Here is a 17,282-nt window from a genome sequence, read left to right as displayed (position 1 = left end):
ATTTAAATGTGTATTTCCTGCTTCCATTATATTTATATCATAACCCTTAATATTGAGCCAACATAATTTGTTTCTTACCTACCAGAAATTATTTTCGTATGCAAATTGTATGAAACTCAGCCTTTATAATACAGAAGAGACAGCACAAAAATCACAGCTATGTAGCAACCAAGCAAAAACAGTGCTGATTTATGAAACTTCACAGACTTAGAAATAGAAACAAAGCACTAAATATTCATGAAATCCCATACAGTGCTTGCACATAAGTTACATCTCAGTGATTTGTAACTTAGTTATAGGGAAAAAATAATAATCTGAGCACATCCAAACATATGGAACCTTTCAAGTGTTAAGTTTCACTAATTTTTTATCTTACTTTGGTCATAAATTTGGTCTTATTTTGGTCATATTTGAGTCATAAATAAATTATGAATATGTTGTAAATGGTTGGCCATAATCTACACCTCCCAAAGAAAAGTAAACGAAGATTTCATCAGCAAAACAAGAGAGTAAGTATGGAAAAAAGAATTTAATGAAAATCTTCTCTGATTGCAATGTTTTTTTTAAAGTGGTAAAAGCTCTTTAAAGACACGAAAACACAAGTGAAAGAAGCAAGTAAAATTCTGTCACTCGACAAAACAACATCATAAAGCTACCCTGCAAACAGAGATAAAATAAGAAAACAATCTGCCATGTACTCTTTGAATTAATCATAAATTCAAGAAATAATCTGAGAGCTAATATGATAATCAAGAAAATATTAAATTTCATTGAGTTACCTTGCCAATTTCAGTTCCAGTTTCATAACATAATTATCTCAATTTTTTTTAACTATACTAACATAAATACTAAGATTCAGACTTCAAACACAAATACTAAGTGCCTACAATCCACATTTAAAATAGTAAGATTAGTGGGGCACCTGGGTGGTTCAGTTGGTTAAGCAACTGACTTCAGCTCAGGTCATGATCTCACAGTCCGTCAGTTTGAGCCCTAGTCAGGCTCTCTGTGGACAGCTCAGAGCCTGGAGCCTGCTTCAGGTTCTGTGTCTCCCTCCCTCTGTTCCTCCTCTGCTCACACTCTGTCTCTCTCTCTCTCTCTCTCTCTCTCTTTCAAAAATAAATAAATATTTTAAAACATATTTAAAATAGAAAGATTAGAAGTATATCACTGGTAAAATCTAACAATTCAATCCAAGATCTATTTACTTATTTTAAACACATTGACTTTTTAAAAATACATATAATTCAATTAACTGCTAAAAATCCCCTCTATTCATTTTTTTTTTTTTTTTGCAACCTCTGATTTTTTTTTCCCTTCAGTGTGTAATAAACCATAATTAACTCCAAGTAGCTCTGGAACATAGTGCTGTTTTTAAACAACTGTTAAAGAACTCCTTTAATTAGAAAAAATTTACAATCAAGATATGCTCTTTTTTTGTGTGTGTGAGGGGAGGGTGCTAATTTTCAAGTGGCCTTAATTTACCTGTGACACAAATATATGGTCAGAGATGATGTATCACCTCCATTGAAACACTCTTACTATTCTTAAAAAAGCAAGTGTGATACTGGGATGTATAAATAGTAGCTAAGCATCAGGAATGTGAGGTGACATAGCCAGTATAATACTTATACTGGTCAGATATGCATGAGCACCAATTATTTAGATTTACAAATTTAAGAGAGAGATGTAGACAGTAGTAAAAATGATCAAAGTCTATAAAAATGGAAACTCTAATGAAGGCCTTAACAAAATGACATTATTCAGCAAAGGAATTTTTTAACAATAGTTCTCAAGTATATGAAGAGGATGATATCAGCTGCTCACCATCTTTATTGAGGAACAAATAAGCAAGAATGAGATTAAACTTTAGGAGAGAAGACTTAAGTGAGATAGAATAGAATTTCCCAAAAGAATTATATTTTTAGAAAGAGCAAATCATCAAAAGGGTCTGTGGAATTTCCTTCCCTGGAAGTATTTATAAATAAGACATATTTTTCCTTGTTCAAAAAGTTTCAGTGATGTCTTCCTGAGAGAAATAATCTCCTATCATAGAATCTCAAGATGGAAAGATCATATTTCCCAATCACCATTTACTGCTATAAAATATACTGAAAACGGAGACTTAATATATAGTTATAAGAATTAAACATTCAAATAGTCCAAAGATTTTATGATCTGTAGTCAAAATATGCTTAATCCCTATCAGATAAACTAAGGAAAATAAGAAACCATTCTCTTTTAGTTAACCAATAATCTTCCACGTGGCTATATGATTAAACTTTTTTTTTCAGGAACCTTAATCTATCATTGTATATGGAGGCAGTCTGCTGCCGTAAAGGTGCACTAAGATGTCGGTGTCTTCCCAGCTCTCACCTGATGTAGGAGTTCACAGGCAAGGACTCATTCTAGCTCAAAAAGTCAGATGGAACCACACACTCTTTGAAGAGGCATACTTTCAGCATGTGACCCTCTCATCACAGCTTACCGTAACCCCATGGGAAAGACAGGGACAAGCAATAATCTTCCAGTTCTAATACACTGTTCTTGCCACTCTAGGAAGAAGATAAATAGCAAGTAAAGAAGAATCTGAAACAAGTTTCCACGTAGACCAGTTCTGCTCTCACTTTTCAATATTTTTAACACCTATCCTGCATACATAAATAGCTAACATTTATAACATATTGTGCTATACATACAATATATAAAGCACTTGTTACTAATGGTTTATATTTGTTCTACTTATTTAATCCTCACAGTTTTAAGAAGTTGGTACTATGGTTGTCATCCATTTTATAGATGAGGAAACTTTGGCAAAGATGTTAATTTGTCCAAAGTCACTCAGATACGAAGCTACAGAGGCACAACTCAAACCTAGGCAGTCTGGCACCAGAGCCTCTGTGCACATTTGTAACATCAAGCTGCCTCTCTGCAGTTGAATTAAATATACAGAAAATTAGAAATCAACTATTTCCATTCCATTCCTCATACTTGAAAACACTATTAATCACTATGTTTCTAGGCTTCAAACACAGAGCAGGACCCTCCAAAGTTACAAAAATAAAATGTTGCTTTAAAAAATATATAATTTTGAGAATTAAAATAATGGTTTATTGTCATAAATTCATTTATCCACAGGCAAGATCTCTCTTCTTATGTGTATGAAAGGAAGAAAACAGATTGACACTAATAAGCTGTTTCTTGTTTTTCATTGTAGTTTATTTGAAATGAGAAGCTCATGAATTGAATTGATAAGAAGTCAATTAACATATAAGGATATGAAGCAGAATGTATTTACACAAAAAGTGACTGTTGGCGAAGTAAACTGCTAAAGTCAACAATTGCAAGTAACATTTAAAAAGACAAATTACTAGGAGTTAGTATATGGAATATATATTCATTATATGCCTTTACTCTCCCTTATCACCAACTTTGAGTCTATCATAAATGTAATTATATCCTTGATTTTAAAGGTCCTAGCAGACGTGGGGAAACCATGCTGGGACTATAAATGTAACCACAATGGCACAAGCTTACACTAGCTACTTCCAAAAATTAGCCCTGTCTCAACGCATCCAACAGCTATTTCTGATAATTCCTTAGACTACAGGTTTCTGTTACTTCTACAAGATCCTGCAAATTTGTCCACTTCAGCCTCTTCATCAGCCACTACGGTACAGTCTCTCCTACCACTAAGCTTGCCGAGATGGCTTCCCCACCAGGGACAGGTATTCTCTGCCAGTGGCAGTTGCTGCTTGCTGCCTCCACCATTCTACCCCTCAGGGAGAGAATCTGAGCACAACTCATCCTAAATTCCTGATCCAAGACTAGCTGTCATTATTGTAGGTTTCAGTTTTCTAGACTTCATGGGTCAAGAGTGATGGAAGTTAAGGCCTGGGGCCTGGTGAAGGTGAAGAGTCTCCTTCTCCTCATTAAACTGGGACCCAAAAACTTTCTATCTTCAGAATAACGGTGAACCAGAAGTAAACCTGCCACCCCCATCCATAGTAGGGAGAGATGACTTGTGAGCAGAGCAGAGAGCAGGGAGCGGTGTTAGAAAGATGGGTGAAAGGGTTGGGAGGAGGGGATCCCTGAGAAGTTGTTATATCCCCTGGATAGTCCGGGGAAATTTAAGTGCTGTATGTGGTTCAAGGTGGTCCCAGACTGGTAACAATCCCACGCAGGAGTCAGAAACAAATTTTTTCTGGAAGAAGAAATTTTCATTCTAGACCTCAAAGAATTTTCTAATATAAAATTTCATGTGTTATAAAGGTACATAAAGATAAATAAGCATAAAAGAAAAAAACCAGCAAGAAAAAAAAGACAGCAGATACAGATTCCAAAGACTTTAGACAATGGAATCACCAGATATACCGTATGACACAGTTTTTATACTAGGATTTTTTAAATTTTATTTTTTAATGTTTATTTTTGAGAGACAGAGCATGAGCGAGGGAGGGGCAGAGAGAGAGGGAGACACAGAATCCGAAGCAGGTTCCAGGCTTTGAACTGTCGGCACAGAGACCAATGCGGGGCTCGAACTCATGAACTGTGAGATCATGATCTTGACCGACTGAGCCATCCAGGTGCCCCTTATACTAGGATTTAAAAATTAGTTTCATATAAGAATGACTGTGAAGACAGCTTCAGAGAACAAAACTCTAAGAATTGCCCCCATAGAATTGAAAACAAAACTAAAATGTTTTCAAATGAAAAATATAATACTAAAATTAAAAATTCAAGAGATATACCAATTAGAGTGGCCCAAATCTGGAACACTGGTAATACAAAATGCTGGTGAGGATGTGGAACAACAGGAATTCTTATGCATTCCTGTTGGGAATGCAAAATGGTACAGCCACTCTGGAAGACAATTTGGCAGTTTCTTATAAAACTCAACCTACTCTTACCACATGGGTGTGATTTCTGGGTCACTAAATGGAATATTATTTAGCACTAAAAAGAAATGAGCTATCAAGCCATGAAAAGATATGAAGAAAACTTAAATGCATATTAATAAGTGAAAAAAGTCAATCTGCAAAGGCTACATACTGAATGATTCCAACCATATGATCCTGGAAAAAGCAAAACTATGGAGACACTAAAAAAGATCAGTACTTGCCTGTGGTAAGGAAGGAGAGGAGAGACAATAGGCAGAACACAGAAGATTTGGGAGTAGTAAAAATACTCTTTATGATGTTATCATGATGGATACATGTCAGTATACATTTGTCCAAGCCCATGGAATATAGAACATCAAGAGTGAACCCTAAGGTAAACTATGGAGTTTGGGTGATTATTATGTGTCAATGTAGGTTCAACCTCCATTTACAAAAAAAAAAAAAGTGTCATTCTGGTGGGTGATGTTGATAATAAGGGAAGCTATACCCACACATCCTCACAATCTCTGTACTTTCCTTTCAGTTTTTGGACTTTGAAACTACTCTCAAAAATGTTTTTAAAAATAACTTCAATCTACCGTTTTTATAACATAATAGGCCCAGATAAAAAGGGAGTAAGTAAACTGGAAGACAGGTCAGAAGAAGGGATTTAGTACGTAGCACAGGAAACAAACAAACAAAAACTGTGAAAGAGAGGTTCATGGAATATGCAATGAGGGGTATATTTTAAGTTTCACCAGAGCTACAGTAGTAAGAGAGAGAATTGGACAGAAGCAATATTTAAAGAAAAGTAAAGAATTTTTCCACTACCAAGGAAAAACACCAATTCACAGATTTAAGAAACCAAATGAATCTCAAACATATGCAATTAGTTTTTAAAATTCCATACCAAGACTTATAACAGTGAATCTGCATAAGAAAGAAAGAAAGAAAGAAAGAAAGAAAGAAAGAAAGAAAGAAAGAAAAAGAGAGAGAAGGAAGGAAGGAAGGAAGGAAGGAAGGGAGGAAGAAAGGAAGGAAGAAAGGAAGGAAGGAAGGAAGGATTATCTTAAAAAGCAGCTAGAGGGGAGAAATGTATTACCTTCAAAGGAATAACTTCAAAGCAGGCTGAGTTCTAAATAGCAGCAAGAGAATCCAGAGAAAGGGAAAATGATTAACTCAATGGGCTGAAAGAAAATAACCGACAACCTGGAATTGTACACTTAGCAAAAATATCTTTAAGAATGAGGGTGAAATGAAGACATCACACCAAAAGAAAAAAGAGAGTTTTTCACCAGCAGTATCTTGAAAATTTGTAAGGATGTACTTTAGGCAGAAGGCAACTGATCTCAAAAGGATATTTAAGATGTTATAATAAAAGGGGAAAAGAGAGTAATACATAGGTAGATATATCTAAACGAACATTGATTATATAAACGACAATAATTTAATTGTGGAAATAAAAAAAAAGGGAAGGAAGGAGAGAAGGAAGGGAAATGATAATACCTGACCACTCTATGTTAGGAAGGGATAAATAAAGTTAAAGGACATGAAGTTAAATGGCATTTATAAGCAACACAACTAATACATAAATATACAGTAAGGCTAAAACTACAAGACCAGAAAATAAACCAAATACTATTTTAAAGATAGCTAATATAATTATCAGCAAATAGAATTTAAGGCAAAAGACATTAGTAGAAAAAAGAGTTTTACTTTAAAATAGTTTCTTGATTCCAAAAGTTACAACTTAAAATACAGAGAAATAAAGGAGAGATTTATAGAGACAAATATACACCAAAAATCACTGTTGAAGTTTTAACATATTTCTTAGTATTTGATGAAATAGACAAAAAAAAATCAGTAAAGGTAGGAAAGACATAAAGAACATTACAAACAAACCAGATCTAATGTGTGTGTATGTTTATAGCACCTAACCACTCCACAGTACGTATTTTTTCTAGCACACATGGAATATTTACGAAAAGTCACCACTTAGGACTACAAAAATGTTCCAGCAAATTTCAAAATACTTAAATCACACAGATCATGTTTTCTGACTATAGTACTACTAAGCTAGAAACCATAAATATGATATCAAAATTACCTATCTACTTGTTAGTCAAAAATTTATATAACCGCTGAACAAAGAAGAAATTGGCATCAAAATTAGAAAATAAGTTTACCTGAATACCCACAGAAATACTATAAAAATTACACACAAATCTTCAGTCCAAACAGTACTTAGAATAAAAACGTATAGCTTTAAATATTAATAAATAATAAGTTAAACACACATTTCAAGAAGTTTAAAAAAAAGCAAAATAAACTCAAAGAAGAGATTAAAATAAATAATAAAAATAATCTTAGTCAACAAAGACTAAAATAAGCATCCACTGGGGTGCATCAACAATTTCAAATATTAGTTTTTTGGAAAGACTAATAAAATTAATAGACTTCTGGTGAAATTGATCAAAAAGAAAGCAAATAGTTAAAAAAACTTAATACTAGAAATGACAAAAAATGACAAAGGGAATCACGTACTAAAGTTGCATGTACTAAAAATGAAATAGGAGGATATTATGGATAGTATCAAGTCAGTAAATTTGAAAAATAAGATGAAATAAGAAATTCAGTAAAAAAAAAAAAACCTCACAAAATTGACAAAAAATTGGAAATTTTGACATTACCAATAACCTATATCCTGAATATAACTGAAAACCATTAGATAAATTAGATAAGTAATCAAAACTTTTTGGCCTTGTTCCACATAATGTCAAAACTTATGTAAATCTTCTACAGGACAAAAAAAAATGACATGCTTTTCAACTCATGTATAGCTAGCATAATCTTGTGTTCTCAATAAGAAAAGACAAGAAAATTATGGACCAGATTCGCTTAAAAAGATATGAAAAAATTCTAAATAAACTATCAACTAAATCAACCAATATATAAAAAAGGAAATATATAATGATTAAATTGGGTTTATCTCATGAATGTAAGGTCGGTTTAACATTAGAAAAGAAATCACTGTAATTTACGATATTAAGAAGTTAAACTCAAAAATCATATTATAATCTCAAAAGCTGTAGGAAAAGCACTTGACTTTGTTCAAGTCCCTTTCTTGATTAAAGAGAAAAAAAGAAACTTGCAGCAAACTAATAACAGAAAGGATTTTCTTAATCTAGCAGAGTATTTTCTGATAAAGTGCAACTGACAAACATCATCCATAATGGTAAAATACTAAAAGTCTTTCCTTTTGAGATTAGCGACAAGGCAAGAATGACCTGTCACCACTTCTAGTCAACCTGAATTTAGAGGATTTTAGCCAGCAACAAAAGGCCGGGGGGGAAGTACATGGAACAGAAAGGAGAACCGTAACTGACGTTTATTTACAGATGATATGATGGCTCATAGAGAAACTATTACAAATCCCAAAAGGTTTTAAAAATAGAAATAATATTTAGAATATCAAGTATATATCTATGTAACAGAAAATACAACTTTCAGTAGATAGCATTCATATCATATAAAAATTAAATATCTGGAAATATCAAAAGCCATACAGAAAAATATTTGTAAGGAAAGACTTCTACAGAAAAATTATGAAAACTTATTTTCATTTTAAAAAGTAATTAAGTGGAAAGAAATAGCATGTTCATGGATTGGAAAACTCAGTATTGTAATGTCAATTTTCTCCCTAAATTGATTCATAGGTATAATGTAATTCCAATCAAAATCTAACAAAAATTTTAGTGGAACTTGAAAGCTGACTCTAAAATTTGAAAGGAAGTATGAAGGCATAATAGCCTTTGAGAAAGAACAATATGGAGGCCTGAAGATTGTACTCTTTCTAACACTTAATTGATAGAGAAATTCTTTTGTTTTTGCTTACTTTGTTGTCGTCGTCGTTTTATAAACTGATATACAATGACTTCCCCCCAAGGGGGAATATCAAATCAAACTAGCAAGTATTTACCCTGTACAATGCTTAGTATCCTCATGGACAGCCAAACGGTCTTCAGGGTATGACAAAAAGAACTATCTCAGTGGTGAATACTGTAAGAAATTCAAGGAGGGGAAATCAGACAATAAATTGGAGAGCCTCTTAGTTTTCATTCAATTCTTACTGGGCTGGTAGGTAGAAACTGATTTTCAGATGCTCAAATGCCTAATGGATTTTTTAAACCTCCAAAATAACAAGAGTTCATATCCTACATGTACTTGTCAAAATATTTCTGGAACATTATACAGGTATTTTAAGTTGAAGTGTGTGTGTTTATAGTTCTTAAAGAATTATGTGATATGTGAAAGTAATATTCATACATAGAAAAGAAGAATATGAAGAGAAAAAGATCTAGAAGCAAAACCAAAATGCCACATCACAACAGCCAGTGAAATGAGTCAAAGAAAAAGAAAACTATACCTTTAATTTTCCCAAATGGCAAAATAAATGTTGATGATAGAAACCAGTGGCTCTCAAAAATGCGGTCAGCAGAAAGCGGCATTAAGCGTTATCTGGTATCTTATTAGACACAAAGCCTGGGGGGACACCTGAGCGCCTGAGTGGCTCAGTCAGTTAAGCGTCCGACTTTGGCTCAGGTCGTGATCTCACGGCTTGTGAGTTTGAGCCCCAGGTCAGCTCTGTGCTGACAGCTCAGAGCCTGGAGCTTCAGTTTCTGTGTCTCCCTCTGTCTGCTCCTCTGCTGCTTGCACTCTGTCTCTTGCATTGTCTCAAAAATAAATAAACATTAAAAGAATTTTAAATAATAAAAAAAAGAGACACAAAGCCTGGGACCCCACCCTGGACCCACTAATCAATACCTGTAGGCACAGGGTTCAGGAATGTATATTCTAACAGTCTTGCCTGGAGATCTTGATGTCCTTCACGTCTGAGAATCACTGAATCATTCCAAAGCACAGTACACTCAGTTTTTACTTACCTGAATGGACAATGGGTCTTAGTGTTTATTATGAGGACTAAACAAATGATCACAATTGAAAAAGATAAAATATCTTTTTTAAAAAATTTTAATCTTAATTTATTTTTGAGAGAGAGAAAGCACAAGCAGGGGAGGAATAGAGAGAGAGGGAGACACAGAATCTGAAGCAGGCTTCAGGCTCCGAGCTGTCAGCACAGAGCCCAGCGAGGGGCTCAAACCTACGAACCATGAGATCATGACCTGAGCTTAACGGACTGAGCCACCCAGGCGCCCCTAAAATATCTTTAAAAAAGAATTGAATAGCGTAAATGGAGCTTGTGTTTTGTCAAAATATAATTAACATGAATCTTTTTACTAATTTCATGAAACTAATATTATACACAAAAGGGAAAGATCCATCATCAAAAACTGTTTTAAAACACTTTAAAATATTTCATATAAATATTGGGGAGATATTTCTTATTTGCAATTTGCTAATTATAGAAGATCTCCATATATACTGCTTCATCTGCCATTGCAAGTACATATTATTCAGCATATGTGACATCATTTTTATTCCAAGATTATTGTTTCATACTAGGATTTTCAAGCTCTCCGGGATTTTTTTTTAATTTGTAAACATGTTTCGAAAATACCCTCGTAAGTCTACAATAACTCTCAAAATTAAAGGGGCATTTCTGAATCACAAATCTTTCTCCTTTTCTTTTATTTGTTTTACTCAGCTTTGTTTACCTAATCATTATCTTCACATCTATTGTATAAAATGATGGATTTCCAACTAAAAGCTCAATAAACACACACAGTAGTCAACTTTAATTGTAAAAAATTACAAAACAAACTTTAAAGTATTTCTACCAATGTAAAGCTCTGTGGGAAATTTTCTCAAAGTATTGTGGATGGTTATTATGAACAAAATAAATGAGGTAAGGTAATGTTACAATAATGATCTGGAACTGTGAGTCAAATGAGTAAGATTAAAGGCATAAAGAAACTCTTCCTAATAAACAAGCAGATAACTGCTGGAAAGAAAAATATGTTCCTTGTTTGAAATTAACTGCCAAACATTCTCAACCTACACAAAGCTGTCATAAAGGACATCTAAATCTGTCCTTGTTTGTAACATGTGTTGTGACAAGATTTGACAGTTTATCAAAGAACTATAATTGCCACCTAAACATCTAGCATTTTGTCAACTGCAAGTATGTTTAGTGAAAGCATTTATTTTACTTAAAATACAACAACTGTTTTTCTCCACTTTCTAAAAGAATTGACTGAATTTCTTTTCTCCTTAGCTGATCAAGCTGCATCAAGGCTCTCTCTTTGAATTATTTATGTTGGAATTGCAAAGGGTAAAAAATAATCAGTAAAGCAAGAAACTATCACCAAGGTGTTTTATATATATATATATATATATATATTCTGGGTATTGACTCAAAAGACCTTCAAAATATAGCAGTTCTCAAAGATCTGTAGAGATGACATTTAAATATGCTTACCTTGGGAAGGAGAAAGATAGACATTTTCTCTATACCACGATTTATTTATCTAGAGTAATTTATTAAGATATGATGTCTTAAATACAGAAAATATGTTCTTCAATAGGCATCATTCCTACCTGTAACTTTTGTTCGGAACAGCCAATGATAAGATAGATGTCTTTCTCAACCCACAAAGACCAAAGTAAAGAGGAACTAAATCCCCTTGCAATAGATTCGTGTAACAGAAATGTCAGCGTAACGGAGATATTTCCATGACACTACCAATCGTTCATTTGTTTCAGGAAATAATTTTTAAAAGGATTATTCGGTCTCAGATATGGAAAGTTGTTCCTTACTGTAGTTGTTTGATAATAAAAATAGTAACATTTTTATGTAAAAGTTTCTGCCCGACTTTTACATTTTTCCTTCATTCTCATAAACCTCAAAGAAAAATGATAGACTGAGAAAAATGCTATTTGGAAATTCAGGAATCCCACATTCTAGTCCACACTCTGCCTCTAATTAGCTTTTAGATCCCAAACCAGTTGCTTCATTTCTCTGGGCCTCAGTTCCCTGTCTGTGAATTGGGATGTTGGACTGGGTGGTCTGGAAGGCTATCTCCACCTTTAACATTTTATGATTTTAGACAAATCCCTGGAACTATAAGGTGTTGCAACAGCCAGAGCTTGGAGCAAAAAATAGCAGCAAGACAAAAATTTCTTCTACTTAACACCTCAAGGCAATGCAACCAACTATGTGTTTTTAATGTTTACATTAGCATTCAGTCCTATTTAGGTAATAATAAGTCTATTTAAAAATCTGTTTTGTTTTTCTTTAAAAAGTGAAAAATGTGTGACACATTGAGAACACTGAGAGAAAAATCATTTTAATTGAAGCTGCAAGTACTTTTTAGTGCAGCTAAATTAAGCCACAGAATTTTCTTTAGAAATCACTGTATGTAGTCAGGCTGAGGATGAGAATTATATAGTATAGATGGGTCTGCTGATTTTATGATAGGAAGGAACATGAATGGAGGGTTGTAGGCAGAAATGAGCTGGCAGGCACTATCAACCATGAAGAGTCTGAATTGAGGAGAAAAGCTTGACGATGTTGAGAAGAGAGGTGATTGGATCAGCAGCAGGACATTTTGATTTAGGCTTTTTGACATAGCTGTTTATATGGTTTTATATTAATAGCACATTTAATATAACTACACTTTTTTTTTTCTAGCAAAGTGATGTGTTTCATAGACATTGTCAAATCTTACCCATTTCTGTTGCCTATTCCAGTCCTTACCCGATTCATGAACCCCACTCAGTGGGAGAGCTCACAAGTAGGGTGAGAAAATATATTCAACAGATTATTTATCAATTTCAAACTATGAAAAAATGGTTATTTATATTTAGTCTAGATCAAAATATTGCAGAACCAAAAGTCAGACACACAATTAGCAGGATAAAAATGTATGATCTATATCTGATGCCTCCATTATTTTTATGATACAATTTGTTCTTGAAATTTCTGGTATCTGTGGTCCCTTCCATTTCTTTCCCCATTACTCCAACTCCTAATGCATTTTGGAAGCTGTGTACTTAAAATTTGCTAACACTTAATCATCACATATATTTTATTAGTCTTTTTTTAATTATAAAAGTAATAAAAGCTCAAATACTACACTAATAAATGGCAATAAAATGTGACAGTCCTTCTTCATCCCAAACTGCCACCAACCTACACCCCTCTCTAGAGATAATCATCATAAAAAGGACCTCCGTAATGACTTGATGCTTTAACTATTTCTTAATTCTAAATACATAAATTTCATGTATTGTGTACCTTTTTGACTGGGTTTTTTACATTTAGAAATATCTTGGGAATATTTCCATATGACTGCACATAAGTCAGTTTCTTTAATGTCTGCTTATGTTTGTATAATACATTATATGATACTTTACCTATTGATGGACACTTGTTAGTTTCCAGATTTTGTTTTTATGAGTAACTCTAGAGAGATATGCTATTTGTCATTCACCATCTTATATTCTATAAATGGTACAATACCTGACACACAATACCTCATGAAATATTAACTGAATGAATTAACACAGTGACAAATAAAATTATCAATATATTTTGGGGTTGTCTATGAATATTTCTATTGAGTAGATTCCTAGAAGGAGATACATTGAGTCAAAGGTTTTATGAAACAAAACTTCCCTTGCAAAATTTCACACTTACACATTCTATTACAACAGAGGAGTTTATCTATCTTATAATTTTGGCCCACCTAATGTGTGAAAATTAGCATTTTCCTGATTACTAGCATTTTTTCATATGTTTATTATCTTTTTTCCCCTGTAAATTGCCTATTCATACCATTTCCAAATGTTTTTGGTCTTTTTCCTCACTCCATTGGAAGCACATTGTTAGACATTTTCTCCAGTCTGTAACTTTCCTTTTAAACGTATACATCCTTTACCTTACAGAAACTTTATATTTTTAGGCATTAAATTTCACACCCCTAGGAAACTACTAAAGGCACTAACAGAAGAAAAACTTCCATGAACTGAAGAAAGACTTGATTTTTTTAGTTTAAAAGTGCAAAGTGGATGCCAAGCAGGAATTTTTTTCCCAAAGACTCAAGATCAACATAGACCAGCTCGCGCCCACTGTCTGAACCGGGCGGGTAACTGCCCTGTAACAACGGAAAGTCCTTTGTTAGTCTGTGGTCTGACTTCGGTTGCAATCTTGACAGCAGCAGTGATCGCTGGACGAAGAGTAAGTACCTCGAGTGATTGGGCAAAATGGCAAATATCAAAATCTTCGGGGGCAGCTCCCATCAGGACCTATCCCAGAAAATTGCCTACCGCCTGGGCCTGGAGCTAGGCAAGGTGGTGACCAAGAAATTCAGCAACCAGGAGACCTGCGTGGAAATTGGCGAGAGTGTACAAGGAGAGGATGTCTACATAGTGCAGAGTGGTTGTGGCGAAATCAATGACAGTCTAATGGAGCTTTTGATCATGATCGATGCCTGCAAGATTGCTTCAGCCAGCCGGGTTACTGCGGTCATCCCATGCTTCCCTTATGCCCGGCAGGATAAGAAGGATAAGAGCCGGGCCCCAATATCCGCCAAACTTGTTGCAAATATGCTGTCTGTAGCAGGTGCAGATCATATCATCACCATGGACTTACATGCTTCTCAAATTCAGGGGTTTTTTGATATCCCCGTAGACAATCTCTATGCGGAGCCAGCTGTCCTGAAATGGATAAGGGAGAATATCTCTGAGTGGAGGAACTGCACTGTTGTCTCACCAGACGCTGGTGGAGCTAAGAGAGCGACCTCCATTGCACACAGGTTGCATGTGGCCTTTGCCTTGATTCACAAAGAACGGAAGAAGGCCAATGAAGTGGACCGTATGGTGCTAGTGGGGGATGTGAAGGATCGTGTGGCCATCCTTGTGGATGACATGGCTGATACTTGTGGTACAATCTGTCATGCAGCTGACAAACTTCTCTCCGCTGGAGCCGCCAGAGTTTACGCGATCTTGACTCACGGAATCTTTTCTGGCCCGGCCCTTGCTCGCATCAACAGTGCGTGCTTTGAAGCGGTGGTGGTCACCAATACCATACCTCAGGAGGATAAGATGAAACATTGCTCTAAGATACAGGCGATCGACATCTCCATGATCCTTGCGGAAGCCATCAAGAGAACTCACAACGGAGAATCTGTTTCTTACCTATTCAGCCATGTCCCTTTGTAATAGAATAACTTTAGGTTATTCTATTTTAAAATAAGATAAAATAGAAATAAAAATATGCCTTGCCCCTTGTTCTTTCTTGGTATTTGATGAAAAGTTCAGTAGAAGACCCAGCTGGCTCTGCCGCTACTTTTCGAATCTCACCTCAGGTATATTAGAGTTTATTTTATTTTATTTTTAAATTTTTAATGTTTTATTTTTGAGAGGTTGAGAGAGAGAGACAGAGACAGAGCGCAAGTGGGGGAGTTGCAGAGAGAGACGAAGACACAGAATCCTAAGCAGACTCCAGGCTCTGAGCTGTCAGCACAGAGCCAGATGTGGGGCTCGAACTCACCAATCCTGAGATCCTGACCTGAGTGAAGTCCCACACTTAAGTGACTGAGCCACCGAGGCCCCCTATTAGAGTTTATTTTAAATTGAGGAAGGACAGATTGAGAATAAGTGCTGGGATTTTCTCTCTGGGTTGTCTCATTCTGGCTTCATTGATTATTTTGTGAACCTTGCAACTACAGTTCATCTACTGATTTCAGATTTTGAGGGTATCATATGGAGGTGTTTGAAAGTGACTACAGAATTTTAGGCATAATTGCTAAAGTTGCTTCAGGATAACTAGCAACTGCAGCCAACCAGATCCATCACCCTCACCACTACCCTTTCATCTGACCCTCTGCCCCCTTTTACTCCCCCGCCTCTGGGCTTCTCCCCTTCCCATTGAGCACAAGTTCTCCAAGATCTGTGCTAAACCTCTTGCAAGACATTTATCTTTCTTCCGTGTATTTGGTTGGCATCTCAGATGACCTCAGACTTATATTTAAAAATTGGTATTATTGTCCTCTTGTTGCAGAAACTAATAAAATGTCTGCATGTGTGTGGGGAAAAATAAGACACACACCTAGACATGTTGGGAAATTTCCGATCTCCACGAAAATGCATACAGGCCCTAAAAGCTTCTCAAAAGATAAAACATAAACAAGGTAATTTTAAAGGAACAATATTCAGATTGCTGTTAGATTTCTCGTTTGATCTCCCAGGCAGCAAGCAAGTGGAAACAATTTTTGCAGTTCTAAAGGACCATTATTTTTAACCTAGATTTCTTTGCCCAGCTGAACTATCATTTAATTTTGAGGGGAAAATTAGGGCATTTTAATATATTAAAAGTCTCAGAACTTTGCCACCATGAGTGTTTTCTGATGTATCACTTAAAGATATCGAAAATAAATATATACGACTAAGAGGAACACACGGATTGAAAGAGGTAACAGTGAAACTGATAAAAAATTATTTTTCATGAAATTACAATTATCACAGTTATTAAGATAAAATTCACATAAAAATTGAGTCACAATATAAAGCAAATATTTTAAAATCTATAAATAAAATTCCAGATGATATCCACAAAGCATGAGAGATTAGGAGATGTTAGGATTGGTCTAAGTATATTAATAATCTTATGTAGTTTGGGAAGGAGGTTACTGACACAAATGATTGACATTATAGCAAAAAACCTGTGTTTAAATATGTTATTTAAAATTCAAGGACAAGCAAGAGAGAAATGTGATGAATTACTTGAAAACTCCTAGACAGGGAAAAAAAAAAAAAAAAGTATGGCCCAGTCAACAAAGTAAACAAATTCGGCTGAATATAGAAAGTAAATAAGGAAGAAAATAGAGCAAAAAGAAAATACCAAATATATGCTAAACTAAAGTCACTATATTAACTAAAAGTCAATATGTTAAATTAACCTCATAAAAGATAGATTATTAGATTGGGTAGTAAATTTATTTAATGATAAGCTGTTTACAAGAGACCAGGAGACACATCCAAACAAAAAGTTGGATGTAGAGGGATGATGAAAAATATAGCAAATAAATACTTACAAAGAGAAACTAGGTGTGATACTTTTAGTCAAAGTAAACATGGCATATGTTTTGCTGATTAAACCCCCCATAAGTTACAAGCATCATGAATCTTTATGTAGTTAAAAAGTCAACATTGAAATATAAAAAGAAAACAAAACAATATGAAGAGAAATGTATAATCTACATAAATAGAGGGAAATTTTAACAAAACTCTCATACATAAAATATGTTATTTTAATAACTACATATGGAAACTAAACAGATAATTCATATTTTTCCAGCATGAATGAGAACATTTACAAATACTAAAAATATTAATAGGTCATAAATAGTCTTCATACATTTTTTAAAAGAAATTTATATA

At 34.5% G+C, this 17,282-nt stretch overlaps 1 protein-coding gene across 2 annotated transcripts in view; it reads left to right on the top strand.

Annotated features, from left to right (window-relative positions):
- PRPS1L1 (phosphoribosyl pyrophosphate synthetase 1 like 1) overlaps positions 1 to 15,131 on the top strand; it is a 31,316-nt gene extending 16,185 nt beyond the window's left edge. Inside the window, exon 3 of one of the 2 annotated variants that reach the window (XR_008420441.1) lies at positions 2,560 to 3,042. Coding sequence is in view for 1 of the 2 variants with exons in the window: in XM_053897717.1 (XP_053753692.1) it covers positions 14,106 to 15,062 (957 nt within the window). In the remaining variant the exon portion in view is untranslated. Of the gene's footprint in view, positions 1 to 2,559; positions 3,043 to 13,804 lie in introns of those variants that run through there. The other variant, XM_053897717.1, reaches the window with a different exon arrangement.
- The last annotated feature ends 2,151 nt before the right edge of the window (positions 15,132 to 17,282 follow it).

This window comes from Panthera pardus, unplaced genomic scaffold, assembly GCF_024362965.1.
Source record: "Panthera pardus isolate Hobbes unplaced genomic scaffold, ASM2436296v1 HiC_scaffold_8, whole genome shotgun sequence".
NCBI classification, from domain to species: Eukaryota; Metazoa; Chordata; class Mammalia; order Carnivora; family Felidae; genus Panthera; species Panthera pardus.
Note: the sequence above shows the minus strand (reverse complement) of the source record. Positions and strands in the feature narration are given on the sequence as shown.